This window comes from Symphalangus syndactylus, chromosome 8 (assembly GCF_028878055.3).
Source record: "Symphalangus syndactylus isolate Jambi chromosome 8, NHGRI_mSymSyn1-v2.1_pri, whole genome shotgun sequence".
In the NCBI taxonomy this organism is placed as follows: Eukaryota; Metazoa; Chordata; class Mammalia; order Primates; family Hylobatidae; genus Symphalangus; species Symphalangus syndactylus.
The window spans coordinates 67,216,924-67,239,338 of NC_072430.2; the positions used below are offsets into that span (position 1 = coordinate 67,216,924).

At 36.9% G+C, this 22,415-nt stretch overlaps 1 protein-coding gene across 4 annotated transcripts in view; it reads left to right on the top strand.

Annotated features, from left to right (window-relative positions):
• SOS2 (SOS Ras/Rho guanine nucleotide exchange factor 2) overlaps positions 1-22,415 on the top strand; it is a 116,423-nt gene that overhangs the window by 55,076 nt on the left and 38,932 nt on the right. For 3 of the 4 annotated variants that reach the window (XM_055289432.2, XM_055289431.2, XM_063644574.1), the window contains 5 exons: positions 3,900-3,998; positions 16,546-16,673; positions 18,071-18,726; positions 19,548-19,629; positions 21,063-21,185. In XM_055289432.2, the coding sequence (XP_055145407.1) occupies positions 3,900-3,998; positions 16,546-16,673; positions 18,071-18,726; positions 19,548-19,629; positions 21,063-21,185 (1,088 nt within the window). The remainder of the gene's footprint in view (positions 1-3,899; positions 3,999-16,545; positions 16,674-18,070; positions 18,727-19,547; positions 19,630-21,062; positions 21,186-22,415) is intronic. The other variant, XM_055289430.2, reaches the window with a different exon arrangement.

A 22,415-nucleotide genomic window follows, 5' to 3' on the forward strand; every position in this document is an offset into this window, starting at 1 on the left:
GGAAAAGAAAAAAGAAATACTGGAGACTGGGTAATTTATAAAGAAAAGAGATTTAATTGTCTGAGAGTTCCACAGGCTCTACAGGAAGCATGGCTGGGGAGGCCTAAGGAAACTTACAATCATGGCAGAAGGCAAAAGGGAAGCAGGCACGTCTTCACATGGTCAAAGCAGGAGGAAGGAGCAGGGAGGTGCCACATACTTTTAAACAACCAGATCTCCTGAGAACTCTATTACAAGAACAGCATTAAAGGAAGAAATCCACCCCCATGATCCAGTTACCTAGGCCCCACCTCGAACATTCGGGATTACAGTTGAGCATGAGATTTGGACGGGGACACAAAATCAAACCATATCAGCTCCTATGATACTACATGTTCCCAATTTTTGTCTTCTCTGATTTCTTCTTCTCAGTCTCTTAATTATTATAGCTATTATCCAACTTCTGTTATCAGCCCCTGTTTCTCTGTTCTGTGCTCTCCTTGGGTGACTTCATCCATATCTATATACTGGTGACTTCTTACTTGTATTTCCAGGCCATCACTTTCCTTTAAGCACTCTGTACATATGTGTATGTGTCTATACACTTTCATATAACCAGCTGCCTTGAATTTATGCACTTGGATACCCTAAACGCACTTCAAATATGACATGTTTAAAACTGAACTTACCATCTTCTCCCTGCCTTCTTTACTGTAAATTCCCATTATTTATTATCTTCCACTTCTCTACTGTCAAAAATTTGTTGTTCTGGAATATGAATTATATATATACTTAATTCTCAAAATTACTTCAAGAGAGGAATACTTTTAAAGTTAACTCATATTCATATAAAGTATGCATTAAATACACAGTCTGTGAGAACTTTGGATACTCATTAAAAGCACTCACAACACATTTTTTGTTTCAGTCCTATTTTATTAGGAATTTTTGCTGTGGAATTTGAATGTTAAATGGCCCAGTTATTAATAAAGCTGTCATCCTAGATATTCAGTGAAATTGGAAGAGTTAGATGAAATCCTTTCTCAGGCCAAACTCACTTGTTTTAACTTAAAAAAAATTCATTCAGTTTAAGATAAAATAATGCTTCCTTAATAAAACTAAAAACAAAAAGCATCTTTAGAAGCTGTGTAACGTACTTTGTTTACTTATTTAGAGACAGTCTCACTCTGTTGCCCAGGCTGGAGTACAGTGGCACAATCTCAGTTCATTGCAACGTCCACCTCCCCGGTTCAAGCGATTTTCCTGCCTTAGCCTCTCGAGTAGCTGAGACTACAAGTGTGGACCACCACACCTGGCTAATTTTGGTATTTTTTGGTAGAGACCAAGTTTCACCATATTGGCTAGGCTGTTCTGTTGACCATGAGGCACTGTACCTGGACTGTATAGCACACTTAAAAAAATAAGATTTGAAGTTAGAACTTAAGGCTTTGGGCCAATTAATAGTTTTTGTTTGTTTGTTTGAGACGGAATCTCGCTTTTTCACCCAGGCTGGAGTGCAGTGGCGTGATCTTGGCTCACTGCAACCTCTGCCTCTTGGGTTTAAGGAGTCCTCCTGCCTCAGCCTCCTGAGTAGCTGGGACTACAGACGCGTGCCACCACACCTACTAAAAAAAATAATAATAATTTTTGTATTTTTAGTAGAGACGGGGTTTCATCTGTTGGCCAGGCTGTTCTCAAACTCTTGACCTCAGATAATCCTCCCGACTCGGCCTCCCAAAGTGCTGGAATTACAGGTGTGAGCCATCACGCCCAGCCCCAATTAATAGTTGTGTTGCCTTGAGCAATTCACTTAATCTCTGAGACTCAGTTTGCTCATTTGTAAAACAGTGATCATAATAATATATACCTCTTATAGTTATTAGGAAATTAAAGGGTAATATATATATATAAAGCATAAGCATAATGTTTGATGTGTATTAAATACTCAAATGTAGCTCCTGTTGTTATCAGAGGACTCCTTACACTGTAAATACATGCTACAAAAATTTTAGAATGCACTTTTATCAGGCATTTTAGTACAAATTAGCAAAACAGTTGATCTTGTAGACTAATTTTGAAGTTTCATATTGGTTCCAGTTCAAGCACTGTATATAAAATATCCAGAGTAATTCACTATATTAATTAGTTTAATGCTGTCTTAGTCTATTCAGACTGCTGTAATAAAATATCATAAACTGGATGGCTTATAAACAATAGAAATTTATTTCTCACAGTTTGCGTTTAGGAAGTACCATATCAAGAGGCTAACAGATTTGGTGTCTAGTGAGGGTTTGCTCTTCTGGTTCATAGATGGTGCTTTCTTGTTGTGTCTTCACATGGTGGACAGCACAAACAAGCTCCCGTAGGCCCCTTTTTTAAGAGCACTAATCCCGTTCACAGGGGCTCTGCCCTCATATCCTGATCACCTCCTAAAGGCCCCACCTCTTATACTGTTGCATTGGGGATTAGGTTTCAATATATGACTTTTGAGGGAACACAAACATACAAACATATCATAACAAATGTGAAAATGAATTAATCTTTAGGAAAATTAGTGGCACTTTTTGTGTATCCTAGTAAGAAGTTTGGTTACTGGGTAATAAGTCTGTTGAACAGATTATAATTTAACAAAGTGTGATAATTATGAGAATATGAAGATTTTTTTAAAGCAGCATATCAGATTCTTTCTCACATTGTATATTGGTGTGGTTGGTGTTTTTCTTATGGGGAGAAATACCAATAAGTCAACTATATAGACATTTTAAATTAACATGAGTTAAATCCATTATAAATTTTAGAAAACCATTTATTCTACAGTAGTTTCCAAAACTGGGGTATATCTATCCCAAGCTATACACTAAGATTTTTCAGGATATGTAAAGGCACAGAGAGCTTTAAGGGAATCTGTTTCTAGTCTTTGGAGACCTTGTTTATGTTTTTTGCATTGTCTTTTCCAAATTCTCTTACTTGTTACCTTTTGCTGTTATGTATTTCCCATTATGCATTGATCCAAGATGCAAAAACCTCTAGGGCACCAAACGGGAAAAGAAAAAAAAAAGTATTTCTCCTATTGGAGAGTTCACTGAGTACAAAGCAAAAGAATTCACAAAAGAAGGTTATAGGGGGATGACAGTAAAAATTCTTGGTAGCCAAGATGTCATATCTATCTATGTTATGTCATATCTATCTGTCTAAGAATTAAGAAGTGATATGGTTATCACAAGGGTTTATATTAACCTTATTGTAAGTACTTCATCATCATTTGGGATAAAGAAGAGGAGAAACTTGTAGAGTTCTCATACCTTGATGTAATATGTTAGAAGTTTCCTCCAGAGGCTTCTAATCCTTGAGACCATGACATTAATAATGTTCATTTGAATTTAACAATAAAGTTTGACTTCTGACAAACTGAGTCTGATGTTGCTGTTTATTTTGACAAAGATCGGCTTTGTCAATTAAGTTGTATGACAGACATTTTTCATAAAAGAGCTAAATCTGAAATTTATTCAATTATTGTCTGGTGAAATACTTACAAATCACATTTACAGTATACAGCATTCCCTAAAATGCATCTTTTGTAACTATTTAAATTTAAAACATTTTAAAATTGTGCAGGAGGGTACATAGCTTTTCAGAATTCCTTTAGGGTATATGGAAGCGAGAACATAAGCTGTAGAGGATTATTGTGAAAGCTATTTTAGCCATATAAAAGAAAATTAATGTATATATTTCTCTAATAAAGGAGGAAAGGGAGAAAAGAGCAACTTGATAGCACTTCAGTTTCAATATAGAACATGCATTCTGTTGTAGTTTTGATAAGTCTGTATCTCAAATTTTTAGTAGCCATTTCTGTTAGGCACTGCTGTTGCATATCCTTGATGTCAGAGACATGCATACTGTGATATCTTTTTGCTTTCCAGTCCATTGCTGATGGTTTTAAAGAGGCAGTTCGTTATGTCCTTCCACGTCTTATGCTGGTGCCAGTGTATCACTGTTGGCACTACTTTGAGTTACTAAAGGTAAGATTTTATAACAGAATTTCAAAGTACTTATCTAATAGAAAAGAGTTTATTTTTTAAAATTAATTTTGGAGACACACAGTACCAGTCTTTTAATTCTTATTTTATGTAAGTAATTAATAATTTTTATATATAACATTGCTCTAAATTTCTATCTTGTTTATCTTATAAAGGAAATAACTTTTGAAGTTAGTATTTTTTTCTATGCAGTGTTGTATTCTTCCTCTCTTAGCTAGGACCCAAGCAACACATTAAAAATATATATATAACTTAAAAAAAAAGATTTTCTTCTCTATTTTAATTAACTAGCCAACCACTAGTCCTGGTCACATTGGCTAAGAGGGTTTGGAGGCTAGTGATTAATTGGTGGCAAAAGTAGCTGTGGCTTAGGATGAGTCAGGCCATTATAGTCAGTGACCTGATCTTAAATGCAGACCTAGCAGCAAGGATTTTAAAAAAGCAATCATCTAGGTAGGGGAAAATTTTTTTTTAATTATATGATCAAACCAACATTTTTAAATGTTGGCCGATATTAGAGGGCAACTCTAAGACTAATGATAGGACTTCTAATTAGACATGAACCTTATTTTTAAAAATTTAGGCATCCAAATATATATCTGGGACTGCTTATATATTATTCATATGAAGCCTGCATATCTTTTGATGAGTTCTTTATGGATCCATTAGTATCCATGGAGACTACACAAAGAAGTTGCTCATCTATTTGCGGATAAAAGCTGGCTACCTCTAGCATCAAATGCTGTGGGTGGTAGCACTCCATAAAAAAGAACGTAAAAAAGAGATAAGTATTCATTAGAAATAATCATATATATTCCTTGCCTAGATGCCTACAAGGTATACATAGAATTATTTTGGCTTTTATTTTAATGTTAATACCATGGATTAGATGGAAAAAGTTAATTGTCTTATCTAAACCAACGATGTCATATCCTAAAGGAGAGGTATAAAATAATCAAACAGAAAGATACTTTGCTTCTAAAGAGCAGTAAAAATGTTGTAAGCTGGGCATGGAGGCACAAGCCTATAGTCCCACCCACTTGGGAGGCTGAGATAGGAGGATCACATGAGGTCAGGAGTTCAAGGCCAGCCTAAGCAACATAGCAAGACCCTGTTAAAGAAAAAAAAAAAAACAGTTGAGAAAGAACATTTTACTGAGCAAGATATGTAGGGATTATAGTTGAAAAGGGGCCATAATCTGAAAGTAGACAGAAGTTCTTAGATGTTAGCTAGAGTCAGTGAAAATCAGTAGCAGTAATAGAGAGAAATGGATGGATTGTCACCAGAAAATCTCCATCTCTCACGTGCTCACTTTGGTAATCACTCCTACCTTTAAAAGATCAAGGGAAATTGTGTAAAGAATTAGAAATGAGAAAAGAGACACTCATTGATGAGTACTCATGCTTGTCCAAAGGCAGCAGGTACTCTTATTACTAGGTAGTAGTAATTTTGGGCTTCAAAGAATGAATAAAGAGAGTTCAGGTGCGGTGGCTCATGCCTGTAATCCCAGCACTTTAGGAGTCCAAGGGGGAGAGAATCACTTGAGGCTAGGAGTTTGAGACCAGTCTGGCCAACATGGCGAAATCATGTTTTTAGTCTCTACTAAAAATACAAAAATTACCCAGGGGTGGTGGCACATGCCTGTAATCCCAGCTACTCAGGAGGCTGAGGCAGGAGACGACTTGGGCAACAGAGTGAGACTCCATCTCAAAAAAAAAAAAAGAATGAATACAGAGAAACTACCCATGTCTGATCAATGAAACTGTAACACTTAGAATAAATATGGAATATACTCAGTTTTAATTAATGCACAGCAACAACAAGAACAAATAGAAACGTAGAATGGAAAGACAAGCCTTAGAAGAGATTAGAAATGGCAAAAGATTTGAATCACTTCACAAAACAGGATATCCAAAATGGCAGTAAACGTGTATTCAAACTCATTAATAGTCAAGGAAATGCAGTTAAAACCACAGGATACCATTACAAACATATCAGATTACAGAAATTTGAAAGTCTGAAAATATCCATAAACAGCAGCGTGAACTATTTGCATTCTGTTAGGAATGTAAACTGTATAACCCACTTTGGAAAACTGCTTGGCATTACCTTTTAAATTAAAAAATATGCATACTGTATGACTAGGCAATTCCACCCTTGAATATATACTCTAAAGAAACAAAATGCAGGCACATGTATACCAAGAGAAATGTACAAGAAAGTCTATAGCAGGTGTCAGTAATAGCAAACCCTGTTTGCCAACCAGAAAAGGGTAAATAAATTGTGGTTCATTCAGATAATGAAAGAAACTTACACTAGAACACACAACATCAATGACGCTTACAAATAAACTTTGAGAGATGATAATATTTCATTGGTGTGTTATACCATATTTTATCCATTCATCTGTTGATAGACCGTTGAATATTTTTTTTTTTTTTTTTTGAGATGGAGTTTTGCTCTGTCGCCTGGCTGGAGTGCAGTGGCTCACTGGGTTGAAGCAGTTCTCCTGCCTCAGCCTCCTGTGTAGCTGGGACTACAGGTGCATGTCACCACGCCCAGCTAATTTTTGTATTTTTAGTAGAGATGGGGTTTCACCATGTTGGCCAGGATGGACTCAATCTCTTGCCCTCATGATCCGCCCATCTTGGCCTCCCAAAATGCTTGGATTACAGGCGTGAGCCACCACACCTGGCTGACTGTTGGATTTTTTTCTACCTTTTGGTTATTATAAATAATGCTTCTGTGAATGTGTGTGTACAAATATGTCTTTGAGACCTTGCTTTGAATTATTTTATGTATATACCCAGGAGTGGAATGGATGGATCATACGGTAATTTTATCTTTAATTTTTTGAGGAACTACCACACTTTTTCATAGTAACTGCACCATTTTACATTCCTACCAACAGTGCACAGGGTTCTGAATTCTCCACATCTTTACCAAACCATATTAATTTCTTCTTTTTTTTTTTTTTTTTTTTTTGAGATGGAGTTTCACTCTTGTTGCCCAGGCTGCGGTGCAGTGGCATGATCTTGGCTCACTGCAACCTCCGCCTCGCAGGTTCAGGCGATTCTCCTGCCTCAGCTTCCCGAGTAGCTGGGATTACAGGCGCCTGTCACCACACCCAGCTAATTTTTTGTATTTTTAGTAGAGACAGGGTTTCACTATGTTGGCCAGGCTGGTCTTGAACTCCTGACCTCAGGCGATCCACCTGCCTCATCCTCCCAAAGTGCTGGGATTACAGGCGTGAGCCACCATGCCTGGCCTGTTTTTTTTTTAATAATAGTCATCCTAATGGATACGAGGTGGTATCTCATTGTGGTTTTGGTTTTAATTTTCCTAATAACTAATAATGTTGAGTATCTTTTATGAGCTTGTTAACTATTTGCATATCATCTATTTTATTGTGTTGTTTTTGGGACAGGGACTTGCTCTGTTACCCAGGCTGGAGTGCAGTGATACAATCATGGCTTACTGCAGCCTTGACCTCCTGGGCTCAAACGACCCTCCCACATAGCTGGGACTACAGATGTGTGCTACCATGCCCAGCTAATTTTTAAATTTTTTGTAGAGATAGAGTCTCACCATGTTGCCTAGGCTGGTCTCGAACTTCTAGGCTCAAGCAATCTGCCTGCCTCAGCTTTCCAAAGTCCTGGGATTACAGGCATGAGCCACCATGCCTGGCTATATTTTTTTTCTTTGGATATAAGAATTATGTTATAAAGTTACTTATAAATCAAGAAGTGATTTTTTCTTTTTCTTCTTGCATGAAGATTGAATTATATGTTAAGATAATAATGTAAAATTATGTTTAAAAAGCAGTTTGTAGAAATTTATCTAAAATTTATCTGAGAAGGTGGGGTAAGGTGCCTCATGCTTATAATCTCAGCGCTTTGGGAGGCCAAGGTGAGAGGGTCAGTTGAGCCCAGGAGTTCAAGACCAGCCTGGGCAACAAAGTGAGACCTTGTCTCTACAAAAAAAAAAAAAAAAAAAAAAAAAAAAAAGATTAGCTGGACGTGGTGGCGCATGCCTGTGGTCCCAGCTACTAGGGAGGCTGAGGCAGGAGGATTGCTTGAGTCCAGGAGGTCAAGGCTGCAGTGAGCCATGTTTGCGTCAGTATACTCCAGCCTAGATGACAGAGTGAAACCCTGTCTTAAAAGTAAATGAATAAATAAACAAAATTTATCTGAGAAGAAAAATGAAAACGGTAGTTTGTAATGAACCTTATGGAGCTTAAATTTGAAAAGAACAATAAAGTATTATCTATAAAGTGAATATATTATACATATATATTCTATATATCTACCATGAGTAACTATATATGTAACAATTTATATTGCATGGCAACAATAATATAACATTGTTCCAACAATATATATAACAATATATATTGCCATGAGTAACAATAAACCAACAATGTACCTTGTTTGTTTTTTGAGGCACGGTCTCACTCTGTCACCCAGGCTGGAGTGCAGTGGTGAGATCTTGGCTCACTGCAACCTCCACCTCCCAGGTTCAAGTGATTCTCCTGCCTCAGCCTCCCAAGTAGCTGAGATTACAGGCACCCGCCGCCACACCCAGCTGATTTTTCTATTTTTCTTAGTAGAGATAGGCTTTCACCATGTTGGCCAGGCTGGTCTCAAACTCCTGACCTCAAGTGATCCGCCTGCCTTCGGCCTCCCAAAGTGCTGGGATTACAGGTGTGAGCAACTGTGCCTGGCCTGTTTGTTTGTTTTATTTTTTTATTTTTATTTTTATTTTTTTTGAGATGGAGTCCCACTCTGTCACCCAGGCTGGAGTGCAATGGTGCAATCTCAGCTCACTGCAACCTCCACCTCCCAGGTTCAAACGATTCTCCTGCTTCAGCCTCCCGAGTAGCTGAGATTACAGACGTGTGCTACCATACCTGGCTAATTTTTTTTTGTATTTTTAGTAGAGATGGGGTTTCACCATGTTGGTCAGGCTAGTCTCAAACTACTGACCTCAAATGATCCGCCTGCCTTGGCCTCCGAAACTGCTGGGATTACAGGCATGAGCCACTGCACCAGGCCTAACAATGTACTTTGAAATAATTTTAAGTAACTATATATGGTATCTTCCAATTTCTTGTCATATAGTTGTTTTTCCATCTTGTTTTATCATAAATCTGATTTTGGAAAATAAAACAAATAATATTTAAACACTAAATCCAAGAATAAATCTCTCTTGGTATATCACCAAAGCAGATACTTTAAATTAAAACAGTGGGTTAAAACTGTTCCAGGATTGTGTTTTCTACTACTAAAGGGCTGTAATAACCTTTGAGTCACACTAGTCCAGCCTTCTTTCTTATGATTCTCATCCCAAAGTAGGCTTAACATGAGACAGAATTGATTTTGGATGAGTACTGAGCCAAAACAGTATCACAAAACGGCAATCTATAGAATGGGAAAATATTTGTAAATTATGTATCTGATAAAAGATTAATATCCAGAATACCTAAAGAACTCCTACAACTCAACAACAAAAACAAGCTGACTAAAAAAATGAGCAAAAGACTTAGACATTTCTCTACGAAGGTATATAGGTGAGGCATGGTGGCTCATGTCTGTACTTCCAGCACTTTGGGAGGCTGAGGTGAAAGGATGGCGTGAACCCAAGGAGTTTAAGACCAGCCTGGGCAATATAGTGAGACCTCATCTCTACAAAAATTTTTAAAATTAGCTGAGCATGGTAGTGCACGCCAGTAGTCACAGCTACTTGTGAGACTGAGATGAGAGGATCACTTGAGCCTAGGAATTGGAGGCTGTAATAAACTGAGATTGCACCACGGCACTCCAGCCTGGGCAACAGAGCAAGACCTTGTCTCAGAAAATAATCAATGTCTGTCCTTTTTTACTAAGGACATGTTAACTCTCTCATTTCAGAACTGGACTATTCAAAGGCAAGTAATGTTCCCTTACTCTCCTAACTCCCTGGTCATTCCTTGGAAATTTAGTAATGGAAAGAATAAAAATTATTCTCTCTCAAGAGGAATTAATTTAGTTTAAAGCTTAACAGGAAAACTTAGTAATAACTTTAATGAGGTTCGTTGAGGAAGATCAGCCAGTATTTCAATATGAAACAATAGAGTTTGTAGGTAATATTTTTTTACCTTTTACTTTGAAAAACAGAAAAAAGTTACAGAAATAGTGGTGAGCACCCTTCACCTGGACTCACTTTTTTTTTTTTGAGGCAAAGTCTCACTCTGTCGCCCAGGCTAGAGTGCAGTGGTGAGATGTCGGCTCACTACAACCCCCACCTCCTGGGTTCAAGCGATTCTCCCACCTTAGCCTCCCAAGTAGCTGGGATTACAGGTGCACACCACCACGGCATTCTAATTTTTGTATTGTTTGGTAGAGACTGGGTTTCACCATGTTGGCCAGGCTGGTCTCAAACTCCTGATTTCAGGTGATCCTCCTGCCTCAGCCTCCCAAAGTGCTGGGATTACAGGTGTGAGCCGTTGCGCCTGGCCACCAGTTGTTAACATTATGCAACATTTGCTTGTTATCGTTCCTGTTTTTTTTAGACAGAGTCTCACTCTTGTTGCCCAGGCTGGAGTGCAGTGGCCCATTCATGGCTTACTGCAACCTTGACCTCCCAAGCTCAATCAATCCTCCCATCTCAGCTTCCCGTGTAGCTAGAACTACAAGAGCATGCCACCACCCAGCTAATTTTTGTTTTTTTATTTTTTGTAGAGAAGGGGTTTTGTCATGTTGCCCAGGCTTGCTTTGTCATTCTTTTTGTGCGTGTGTGAGTATATTCATAACATAAAGAGCTTGCAATCTCTATTGAAAGAAATCTCTCAACTCTTAAAAAAGACCATGAAGAGGATTTTACTACATACTTAATTTTTCAGTACTGACATATGATTCAGGTACATATGAAAGAAAGTTAGTAACAGTTAACTTTCTTAGGTGTTTTTTTTGAAAAGTTAATGTTTTTTTTTTAAAAAGCACATAAATATGATCATGGGTTTTTTGTTTGTTTGTTTTGGGGCTTTTAGGTTATTTCCTTTTAGAGAGGGAGTCTTGCTATGTTGCCCAAGCTGATCTCAAACTTCTGGCCTCAAGTGATCCTCCTGCCTTGGCCTTCCAAAGTGGAGAGATTACAGGCATGAGCCCATGTGCCCAGCCTAGTCATAGGTTTTAATGGATTTAATTTCCCACCAAATTACCAACTCCACTCTTATGAAAATCTAGAGAGTTTATTACTAATAAAAAAGAATTGATTACATGTTTTATTTCACACCTAGACTGAACTCCTAGTACAGTGAATTAGAGACAAATTCATAATTTATTGGAATTCCCCTTGCTATGGGCACATATGTCCGTAGTAGATGTAGCATTTGGTAGGAGTTTCAAGAAAAGCAGGGTAAATATTTCAGTGAAGTCTCATACTGAGTTAAGAAAAAACTTACATGACATATAAAATATTGGACAGGATACACTTATAGACAACTAAGGATAGTGATGAGTATCAGGTAGCAAGGAATATATTCTTCAGCTAGGTTCATAAGATATTACCCATTAAGGCCAGGCACGGTGGGTCATGCTTGTAATCCTAGCACTTTAGGAGGCCAAGGAAGGTGGATTGCTGGAGCTCAGGAATTTGAGACCAGCCTGGGCAACATGGCCAAACCCCATCTCTACAAAAATTCAAAAATTTGCTGGGTGTGGTGGCCATGCCTGTAGTCCAGGCTACTCGGGGTTGGGGGGTTAAGGCAGGAGGATCGCTGGAACCCGGGACATCGAGGATGCAGTGAGCCGAGATCGTGCCACTGCATTCCAGCCTAGTTGACAAAGTGAGACTTTATCTCAAAGAAAAGATATTACCCATTAATAAACAATCACTTTTATTTTTAATTTTAATCATATATAGCAAGGGTGTCTTTTCTCTTTGACCTCTTTTCCAGAGTACACTCATTTCATTTTATTTCTTAAACTCAGTAGTTATCCAGTTTGTTTTCAACATAGAAAGAATCTCTTTCAACTCAATGGTCGTTAGATTTAGACACAGACCAGTGTTTTGCGTAGCTGTGTCTGGTGTCATTGTAGAGCCACAGGGTATTAGTGTAGCAAAAAAGCAGAGACTTTGGGGTCAGAGCTCCTGGGTTTGGATATAAACTCTCCTATTTATATTGGGCAAATTACTTAATTTCTCCATGCCTCATTTCCTTCATCTGTAACATATGATTATAGTACCTCGTCTTACAGAGTTGTAATAAAAATTAAGTAAGCTAATGCATAAAAGAGCGTGCACAGAGCAGAGCTCAAAAAACATTCATTATTGGTCTAAATACTTAACAAAATCATACAGTAGTCATTTATTCCAGTTACTTCTGACAGCCTAGTGGGTACCTACCACATGCGGGTAAACTGAAAAGGAATAAAACATGTCCCTAGGCATTAAGATGTTCACAATTTGGTGAAGAAAATAGATGTCAAACAAATAATTACAATATTATAAGAGCCTAATAGAGGTAGTGCTATGAGATCAGTGAAGCAGGAGTTACTAGCTCTGCTTAGGGAAGGCAGAAAAAAATTCCTATTGATTTTTCCTTTGTTCAGTGAAGTAAAAAAAAAAAAAAAAAACCATATTGGTTTTGGGTATTTGTCCTACTGAGAGAGAGAACAGTGTGTGTGCGTGTGTGTGTGTCCTTATTTATTAGCGGGAGTCATGAAAGACAAATGCTTAGGAACTCTCCAGAATAAAAGAGACAACGGAAACATGACAATTTAGTGTTTCACTGACCAGTTCCTGTTTGGGGGGAAAATATTACCTTAAAGGATGTTATTAAAACAGTTGGCAAAATTGGAATATACGCTATAGATTAGATTATGGAGTAGATTACTCGGTGTTAAATTTCCTGAAGTTGATCACTATACTGTGATTCTGTAAAAGAAAATCCTTGTTGTAAGATGAGCTATGAGAAATATTAAAGGAGTAAAGGAGAATGATACTATTTGAGAGTAATTGGTGATACATTTGACTTTTCCTTATATTCCAAAAACTACCGCTAAACCATTCAGCCGTAGTCCTCCTTCCCCTGGAAGGAACTGAATGGATAGTATCACAAACTACTAAAAAAACGGTCTGCACACACTGGCACACAGAATGATGAAGCATGTGACAAAATGTTAAAAATTGGTGATTCAGAGTATTACAGGAGTTATTTGTGTTACTTTTACAACTTTTCTATAAATTTGATATTTCAAAAGAAAAAATTTAAGAGGGAAAAGGCATAATCAGAAGGCATCTTCAAGAGGAAGCATTTCAACTGTATCCTAGTGGCTAAATTCACCGGGTGGATGAGGAGGTCGGAGACTGATATGTAGAAAGCGAATGGGGGCATGAAAGTACATTACTTATTTGCACATAGTTCAGTACAGTAATTTTTCTTTTCTCTTTCTTTCTTTCTTTCTCTTTCTTTTCTTTTCTTTTCTTTCTTTTTCTTTCTTGAGACAGAGTCTCGCCTTATCACCCAGGCTGGAGTGCAGTGGTGCGATCTCGGCTACTGCAATCTCCACCTCCTAGGTTCAAGTGATTCTCATGCCTCAGCCTCCTGAGTAGCTGGGATTACAGGCGTGCACCACCACATCCAGCTAATTTTTTTTTTGTATTTTTATTTTTGTGTTTTTTATTTTTCATTTTTTTTTGCAGGGAACGGAGTCTCACTCTGTCACCCAGGCTGTAGTGTAATGGCACAATCTCAGCTCACTGTATTCTCTACCTCTCATGCTCAGGTTATCCTCCCACCTCAGCCTCCCAAATAGCTGGGACTACGTGTGCACATCACCATGCCTGGCTAATTTTTGTATTTTTTGTAGAGACAGGGTTTCTCCATGTGGTCAGGCTGGTCTTGAACTCCTGGGCTCAAGTGATCTGCCTGCCTTGGCCTCCCAGTATGTTGGGATTACAAGTGTGAGCCACCTTGCCTGGCCCAGTAATTTCTGTGTAAGATGTTTGGAACATATTCTTTTAAGTATCTGTAGAATATTAGTTGGATATTCATTAATATGATGTTTATCAAATCTCACTGCCGAAAATTCAAGAAATATTTAGCAAATTATCGGATTATTATGCCAAACAGAGCCATTGTTTAATATACTTCCATTACCAGGAAATCCCACTCTAAATATCCTCAATTTTGTTCTCCTTTACAGCTTATAATTATTACATGGTTATTTAAAAATGACATGTGGAAGAGTTTGAGCAGCCTTAAGACCAAGTAGACAATGAAAATTTGGTATCCTCATACCTTTTTGGTAGAATATCACTACTGGTGATAATTTAGATATTTGGATCAACAAAAACAATAAGAATAAAACAGTTCTAATTAAGCATTTGATATCATCAACATTCATATTTATTAAAGAAATATTTTAGAGTGGAGCTGAGAAGACTCTTTCTGTAAGAAATCTTTAAAGCAGCAAAATAAGTGATTTTGCCAGTAACTTTCACCTGTAGAAGTCAGAATAACCAAGCACAGATCCTTTTTCAAACTTTCTATGATATTTTGACTTTGCTTCCATCCTTTCTATTGCTTACTCTAGAGATTAAGGTATTACTTCTGATGATAGTCATTTACATTATGTTGCTAATCTCTTGATGACAAGACCTCTACATGTGTCTTGAAATAAAATCAAATGGCTCTGTGCTTCATATAGAGAATAATTTCTAAGACATATAAATAAAAGGTAATAGACAAAGTTCTCAAACAATATCCAGTTAGTTCTTTGCTGAGGAAAGGGAACCATTGCTGAATGCTTTTGAGATTGCTCTTGGAATATAAGGAAAATTTTAATTTGTCCCAAAATCTCTAATAAGTTAATTTAAGATCACAAAATAGATTTAAGTTTTTAAAAATTTTCTGAAGTTATCATAATTCCCCATATCCTTGCATAAATATATATTTGTAAATACATAATATATATAATATCTATATGATGCTCCACTTTGAACTCTTCTTTCAAAAAGATTAAAACAGTTTGAGAGCAGCCTGGGCAGCATAGCGAGACCCCATCTCTACAGAAAAATTTAAAAAAAAAATTAGCCAAGCATGGTGGCACACATCTGTAGTTCCAGCTACTTGGGAGGCTGAGATCGAAGGATCACTTGAGTCCAGGAGGTTGAGGCAAGGCTGCAGTGAGTCGTGATCACCTCACTGTACTCCAGTTTGGGTGAGAGAGTGAGACCCTGTCTCAAAAAAAAAAAAAAAAATCAAAACATTGGAGCACAATCCAATCCAATCTGAATTATTTATTATTAAGTAAATGCTTTCTTTCTCAGAGTGAAATACGAGAAAATTTTGGGGCAAATGAAATAGAACCCGAGTTTTAGGGATTAATAAGTCAGTTTCTAAATCTTCTAAAGGTTGAGATAGAATGTTAATTTTCATGGTTTCTTGACATTTCATGTTGTAAAAAATAGCAGTGGAATCCTTTGAGAGATGCTGTTTACGGAAAAGTTTATGATGGATTGAAGTGTTAAAGTTAGTACACTTGATTATGTTATATAACAAAGATTTGTAAACTTTTTGAAATTGCTAAAACAAAGTAATCACTAGAGAATATGAAATAGTTTATAGTTATTTATCTTATTTTCTCTATTCATAGTTGCTAATGAATAAATAAGTTGTAACCTTCATGCTTTAGATGTTTTAAACTTTTTTAATATGTTTGAAAAATATGGCCTGGCACAGTGGCTCACACCTGTAATTTCAACACTTTGGGAGGCAGAGATAGAAGGATAGCTTGAGCCCAGGAGTTTGGGACCAGTCTAGTGAGACCCTATCTCTACAAAAAATAAAAATAAAAAAATTAGCTGGATGTGGTGGCATGCAACTGTGGTCCCAGCTACTCGGGAGGCCTTATGCCCAGGAGATTGAGGCTGCAGTTAGCCCTGCCACTGTACTCCAGCCTGGGTGACAGAGTGAGTGAGACCCTGTCTCAAAAAAATAAAAATAAAAATAAAATGTCCAAATGGTTTTTACAGTTCCTTTTTTTTTTCCTGATTAGTATGCTCATGTTAGTTTATATCTGTATTGTGTTTATGTTTATAGAAAGAGGGTTGGGCCAGGCCTGGTGGCTCACACCTGTAATCTCAGCACTTTGGGAGGCAGAGGCAGAAGGATAGCTTGAGCAGGTGTTCAAGACCAGCCTGGGAGACATAGCGAGACCCTGTCTCTACAGAAATTTTAAAAATTAGCTGGGTGTGGTGGCATTTGCCTGTGGTCTCAGCTACTTGAGAGGCTGAGAGTGGAGGATCATTAGAACCCAGGAGCTCAAGGCCACAGTGAGTGAGATCCTGTTTCAAAAAAAGAAAGAAAGAAAGAGGGTTGGTTTGAGAGGTCAGTAGGTATATATAAAATTATAGTTGTTTTTATTAAGTATATATAAAATTAATTTAGAGTTGATAATATTTGTTGCTGTTTTCTCTATTACTAGAAAGTTGGGGGAAGAATCAAACCATGCAGTTTTGATTTTTCTTTGTGTTTTTTTCTTAGCAATTGAAAGCATGTAGTGAAGAACAAGAAGACAGAGAATGTTTGAACCAAGCCATTACTGCTCTCCTGAATCTCCAAGGTAGCTTGGACCGAATTTACAAGCAGTATTCACCTAGACGTCGACCTGGGTAATTCCAAAGTGTTGAAAATGTGAATGCCTCTGCTTACTTCGCTGTCTCTGATGCCTGGTTTTCTAAAGAAGTGTGATTTATTGTGATAGTTACATTCTTAAAAGTTGTGCTTGTCATACTTTTATAACTTTTATGTTGGTCTTTTACTCTCTTTTTTCCTTTTCCTTTCCTTTTTTTTTTTTTTTTTGAGAAGGAGTCTCTGTTGCCCAGGCTGGAGTGCAGTGGTCAGTGGTGTAATCTCAGCTCACTGCAACCTTCGCCTCCTGGGTTCCAGTGATTCTCCTGCCTCTGCCTCCCAAGTAGCTGGGACTACAGGAGCCCACCACCATGCCCAGCTACTTTTTGTATTTTTAGTAGAGAACGGGGTTTTACCATGTTGGCCAGACTGGTCTCAAACTCCTGACCTCAGCCTCCGAAAGTACGCTGATTACAGGTGTGAGCCACTGTGCCCCGCCTTTTTTTCTTTTTTTTTTTAAGAGACAGGGTCTCACTCTGTTGCCCAGGCTGGAGTGCAGTGATGTGATCTCAGCTCACAGCAGCCTCAACCTCCTGGGCTCAAGCAGTCCTCCTGCCTCAACCCTCTGGAGTAGCTGGGACTCGAGTAGCTAGGTGGCACATGCCACCACACCTGCCTAATTTTTGTATTTTTTGTTGAAATAGGGTTTTGCTATGTTGCCCAGGCTGGTCTTGAACTCCTGGGCTCAGGTGATCTGCCTGCTTTGGCCTCCCAGAGTGTTAAGATTGCAGGTCTGAGCCATTGCACCTGGCCAACCCAGCCTAGTCTTAAGATTAGCATTGTTGGCTGGGCGCAGTGGCTCAAGCCTATAATCCCAGCACTTCGGGAGTCCGAGGTGGGCGGATCGCCTGAGGTCAGGAGTTCGAGACCAACCTGGCCAACATGGTGAAACCCCATCTCTACTAAAAATACAAAGATTAGCCGGGCGTGGTGGCAGGCACCTGTAATCCCAGCTACTTGGGAGGCTGAGGCAGGAGAATCACTTAAACCTGGGAGGTGGAGGTTGCAGTGAACCAAGATCGTGCCATTGCACTCCAGCCTGGGGGACAAGAGCAAGACTTCGTCTCAAAAAAAAAAAAAAGATTAGTATTGTTATATTACTAGGATAGACTTAATAAATGTTTAAAAATATAATCTATGAAAGAAATTTAGGATTTTTTGTAATTTTAGTTCTTATAGAGCCAGTAGTACTTCTCTTTCATAATAATGAAATTGAGGGATGTATTATTTAGTGGCAAAGTTAGAACTAAATGCTGTGTGTAAAAAGCTACTGTTTGGTTATTTAATATTTTACTCACTTGATTTGAGATGGTTTATGCTTGAAACCATTTGGATTGCTAGCTGTTGAATAAGCTATATTGTTTGTTTGTTTTTTTAGAGACCCTGTTTGCCCTTTTTATGGTCACCAATTAAGAAGCAAACACCTGGCTATCAAAAAAATGAATGAAATTCAGAAAAATATTGATGGATGGGAAGGCAAAGATATTGGACAGTGTTGTAATGAATTCATTATGGAGGGACCATTGACAAGAATCGGTGCCAAACATGAACGGCATATTTTTCTGTTTGATGGCTTAATGATCAGTTGTAAACCTAATCATGGCCAGACTCGGCTTCCAGGTTACAGTAGTGCGGAATACAGGTTAAAAGAAAAATTTGTCATGAGGAAAATACAAATTTGTGATAAAGAAGATACTTGTGAGTACAAGCATGCGTTTGAATTAGTATCCAAAGATGAGAACAGCATAATATTTGCTGCTAAGTCTGCTGAAGAAAAAAACAACTGGATGGCAGCCCTTGTTTCTCTTCATTATCGTAGTACTCTAGATCGAATGTTAGATTCAGTATTATTGAAAGAAGAAAATGAGCAACCACTGAGATTACCAAGTCCTGAAGTATATCGTTTTGTAGTAAAAGACTCTGAGGAAAACATTGTTTTTGAAGACAACTTGCAAAGTAGAAGTGGCATCCCCATTATTAAAGGAGGAACTGTAGTGAAATTAATTGAAAGGTTAACATATCATATGTATGCAGGTATGTGAAACTCATTACAACTGCTGACCTAGGGCCTGGGACCCAAAAGCTTTTTCAGGATGCTCAAAAATATTTGAGGCTTGGGGAAAAAATGGATTGCCTCCAAAATATAAAAATACTGCAGAAACAAAAGGAATAAATAAGAGAAGGAACTAAATGTCTAAAAATGTAATACTGTTAACTTCATTAATTATTGAATAAATATTCATAAAATATATATATTCATGAATTTTTTTCCTTTTTTTTTCTTTTCTTTTCTTTTTTTTTTTTTTTTGAGACAGAGTCTCACTCTGTTGCCCAGGCTGGAGTGCAGTGGCACTCTCTGCTCACTGCAAGCTCCTCCTCCTGGGTTCACACCATTCTCCTGCCTCAGCCTCCCGAGTAGCTGGGACTACAGGTACCCGCCACCACGCCCAGCTAATTTTTTTTTTTTTTTTTTGTATTTTTAGTAGGAACGGGGTTTCACCGTGTTAGCCAGGATGGTCTCGATCTCCTGACCTCGTGATCCACCCACCTCGGCCTCCCAAAGTGCTGGGATTATAGGCATGAGCCACCGCACCCAACCATATTCATGAATTTCAAATTTGAAAACAATCCTCGCTTATTAAGAATATACCATAGTATATTCTCTATGTCAGTATTTCTCTATGTATGGCAGGGATACCATGGTATCCTGCCAGTACCATGATTGTCAGGAAAAGCCACAATCTGAGGAGCCAAAGTAAAAAGAAAAAGGGAGGAAGGCCTCCAAATATGGTACTTTGAGTTAATTAAACTGAATACATTAAACATGAAACCTGTTTTATGCTCTGCCTTTTCAGATCCCAATTTTGTTCGTACTTTTCTTACCACATATCGTTCATTTTGTAAACCACAGGAATTGCTGAGCTTACTGATTGAACGGTAAGAAAAATATGTATTTCACTTATATTGACATTTTGTGAAAAATTAACTGTATTTTGTAAAGTGCCTAGTACCTAATAAATACTCAAGTAATTATTGAACATACTTTATTTGGCATTAAATTGTCAGTATTACTATTCTCTTCAAATAGAGTACTCCCTAAAATCTGTTTATAACACAGATCTTTTCAGCTCTTAGAAATATTTCAAGTGGTAATCAGAAAGACTGATTTAGCGGATGAAAGCACTATATTTGAATGAATATTGTTCTGTGTAATAAAATGATACTTTCTTAAAAGAGACTTTTCTTCTTACCACTTTTTTTTTTTTGGACTGTAGACTACTTTGCCAAATACTTTCCACTTTTAAAACAAACTTGTTATGAAAACTTTCAAAACATATACAAGAGCAGTTACAAGAATATAATAAACCCATTTATTCATCACCCACCTTCAGTAATTATCAACTCACTGTTTCATCTGTTTCCCTACAAATTTAAATGCCCCACCCCATGATTATTTTGAAGTAGATCCTAGACAACATAATTCATCTATAAATATTTTTCTATGTATCTCTAGAAAATGTGCTCATTTTTAATAATCAGATATCATTATTAAACCTAAAAAATCAGCAATTCCTTTATTATGATTAACTTTTAAAATTAGTGTTGGGTTGAATTTTTTTTACCTAGTATTATAGTGGCATTTTAAATGTTTTATAGTTTAAAATGTAGAATCTGGACTCAAAAATGATTTTTAGTTTTACGTTTTAAAACTTAATAAAACTTATTATACCAAAGCTTATTAACTGTATTATCAAGATGTAATTCTAGATCTCTATCACTGTGTTGTTTTATCAAACTAAATTTACCAGACTGAGTCAGTGTAATGTGCTATGAAGATCTACTTAGTTCTGTTTCCATGTCCATAATAAGGAAAGCACACGTTAGACTTATAGTTTAGCTGTATTTCCTATGTTTGAGCAAGGTTTTTTATCTTATCCACTTAGGTAAATTATTTAAATATTGTTAAATATTCAGTTTTGGCCCTCTCTTTGAATTTGTACTCATTTAAATAAATTTATTAGCCTACTTTCATTTTAATAATATAAATATTAAAGACATTATTAGATAAGCAATTTCTGTCATGTTCTTTAAATTCCTTATGAATTCTTTCCTTGGCTCTTTTCCCTGGACCTTTTGTGTATTGATCAGTGCTAAAAGACAAAACTTTAGTTTTTATAAAAGTAAGAATACAAAACCTTAGTTTTGTATAGCCAAAGGACAGTTTTTTTGTAGTATATCATACCTCAAGGGAAGTTTTAACAGTAATCCACTTTTCGTGGAAGTGGTGGGAAAGAAGGTTGCTTGCTATGTTCCTCCTTGTATTTTCATTATGCATGAACAGATTTTTCTCCTTTTGCTTTTCTTCTTAGGTTTGAAATTCCAGAGCCAGAACCTACTGACGCAGACAAATTGGCAATAGAGAAAGGCGAGCAGCCAATCAGTGCAGATCTTAAAAGATTTCGCAAGGAATACGTCCAACCAGTACAACTTAGGTTTGGCTTGAATATTTTATATACATATATATATATACACACACACACACATTTTATGTGTCAGTTTTCAATATATAGTTAACACAAAAGCTCTCAGCTTTTAATTCAAATATAGGTAATATTTTTAACTTCACAGCAGTTAAGTTAAACTAAAAGAGTTCTTTCTCAGTGAAGCTGTTCTTAAATACCCTGAAGAAATTAAACTATTTAAATATCCTATGTTTGCATCAGATATCTCTGGCATGTGATATGTTATGCTTACATAGCAGGATACCTATTATTGTAAGTAAAAATTATAAAATTTCATATGAGCTTGCCTGCTGTCAACCTTTTTTCACACTTTTTTCCTTCATTTCCCTTTACGATCATACACTAATCCTGGCTTTTTTTACAATTTATAATATTTTTGGAAGTTCTAGCTCTTTTTCCACTTATCTCTCACAAAATATATAGACATTGTTACTTTAATTGCAATAATTTCTAAAAATGTATTTGATTATAGAAGCTTCCAGTTAATAAATACTACTGTGTGCCAGGGATTACCCTAAATGCTTTATCTTTTTTATCTCATTCTTACAACATGATTACTATTCCTACTTTATATATAAGGAAATTGAAACCTAACAAGATGAAGTAATTTGAGCTAAGTTATATAAAGAAGAGTGGCAGGACAAGATTCAGACTCATGTCTGACTTTCTTAGCCTGTGTGTGTGTGTGTGTGTGTATGTGTGTGTACCACTAAGCATTGAAAATTGGAAGTGCCTTCCATTAGCCCTCTTTACATTGAAAATTGGAAGCACCTTCGATTAGCCCTCTTTACAGTCCAAGTAACCAAAGTATTATCTACCGCCTTCCATTGGAAACCAAGTTATCTTATTAACTATATATAATCTAAATTTTTTTCTCTCTAAATTTCAAGTTTCCTTGATTACTGTTGACTAATAAATTGTAATTTTGGAACTGAGTATATTAGTTATTTATTTCCCAGGATAATTGCCACAAATAAATGCAGTTTTAGAAGAATGATAGTGCTCCCAGCTGTATGTCTTTCACCAAAACTTTTAATATCATTCTTTATATAAGATGAGATTATTTATGTATCAGCAATAAATAAGTAATTAATTTTTTTCTACTAGCTGTGATGCATTTGTACTTATCTACACTCACATTAAATCCCTTGATATGACACATACATTTATGAGGTTGCTATTGGGTGGGGTAGGGGGTGG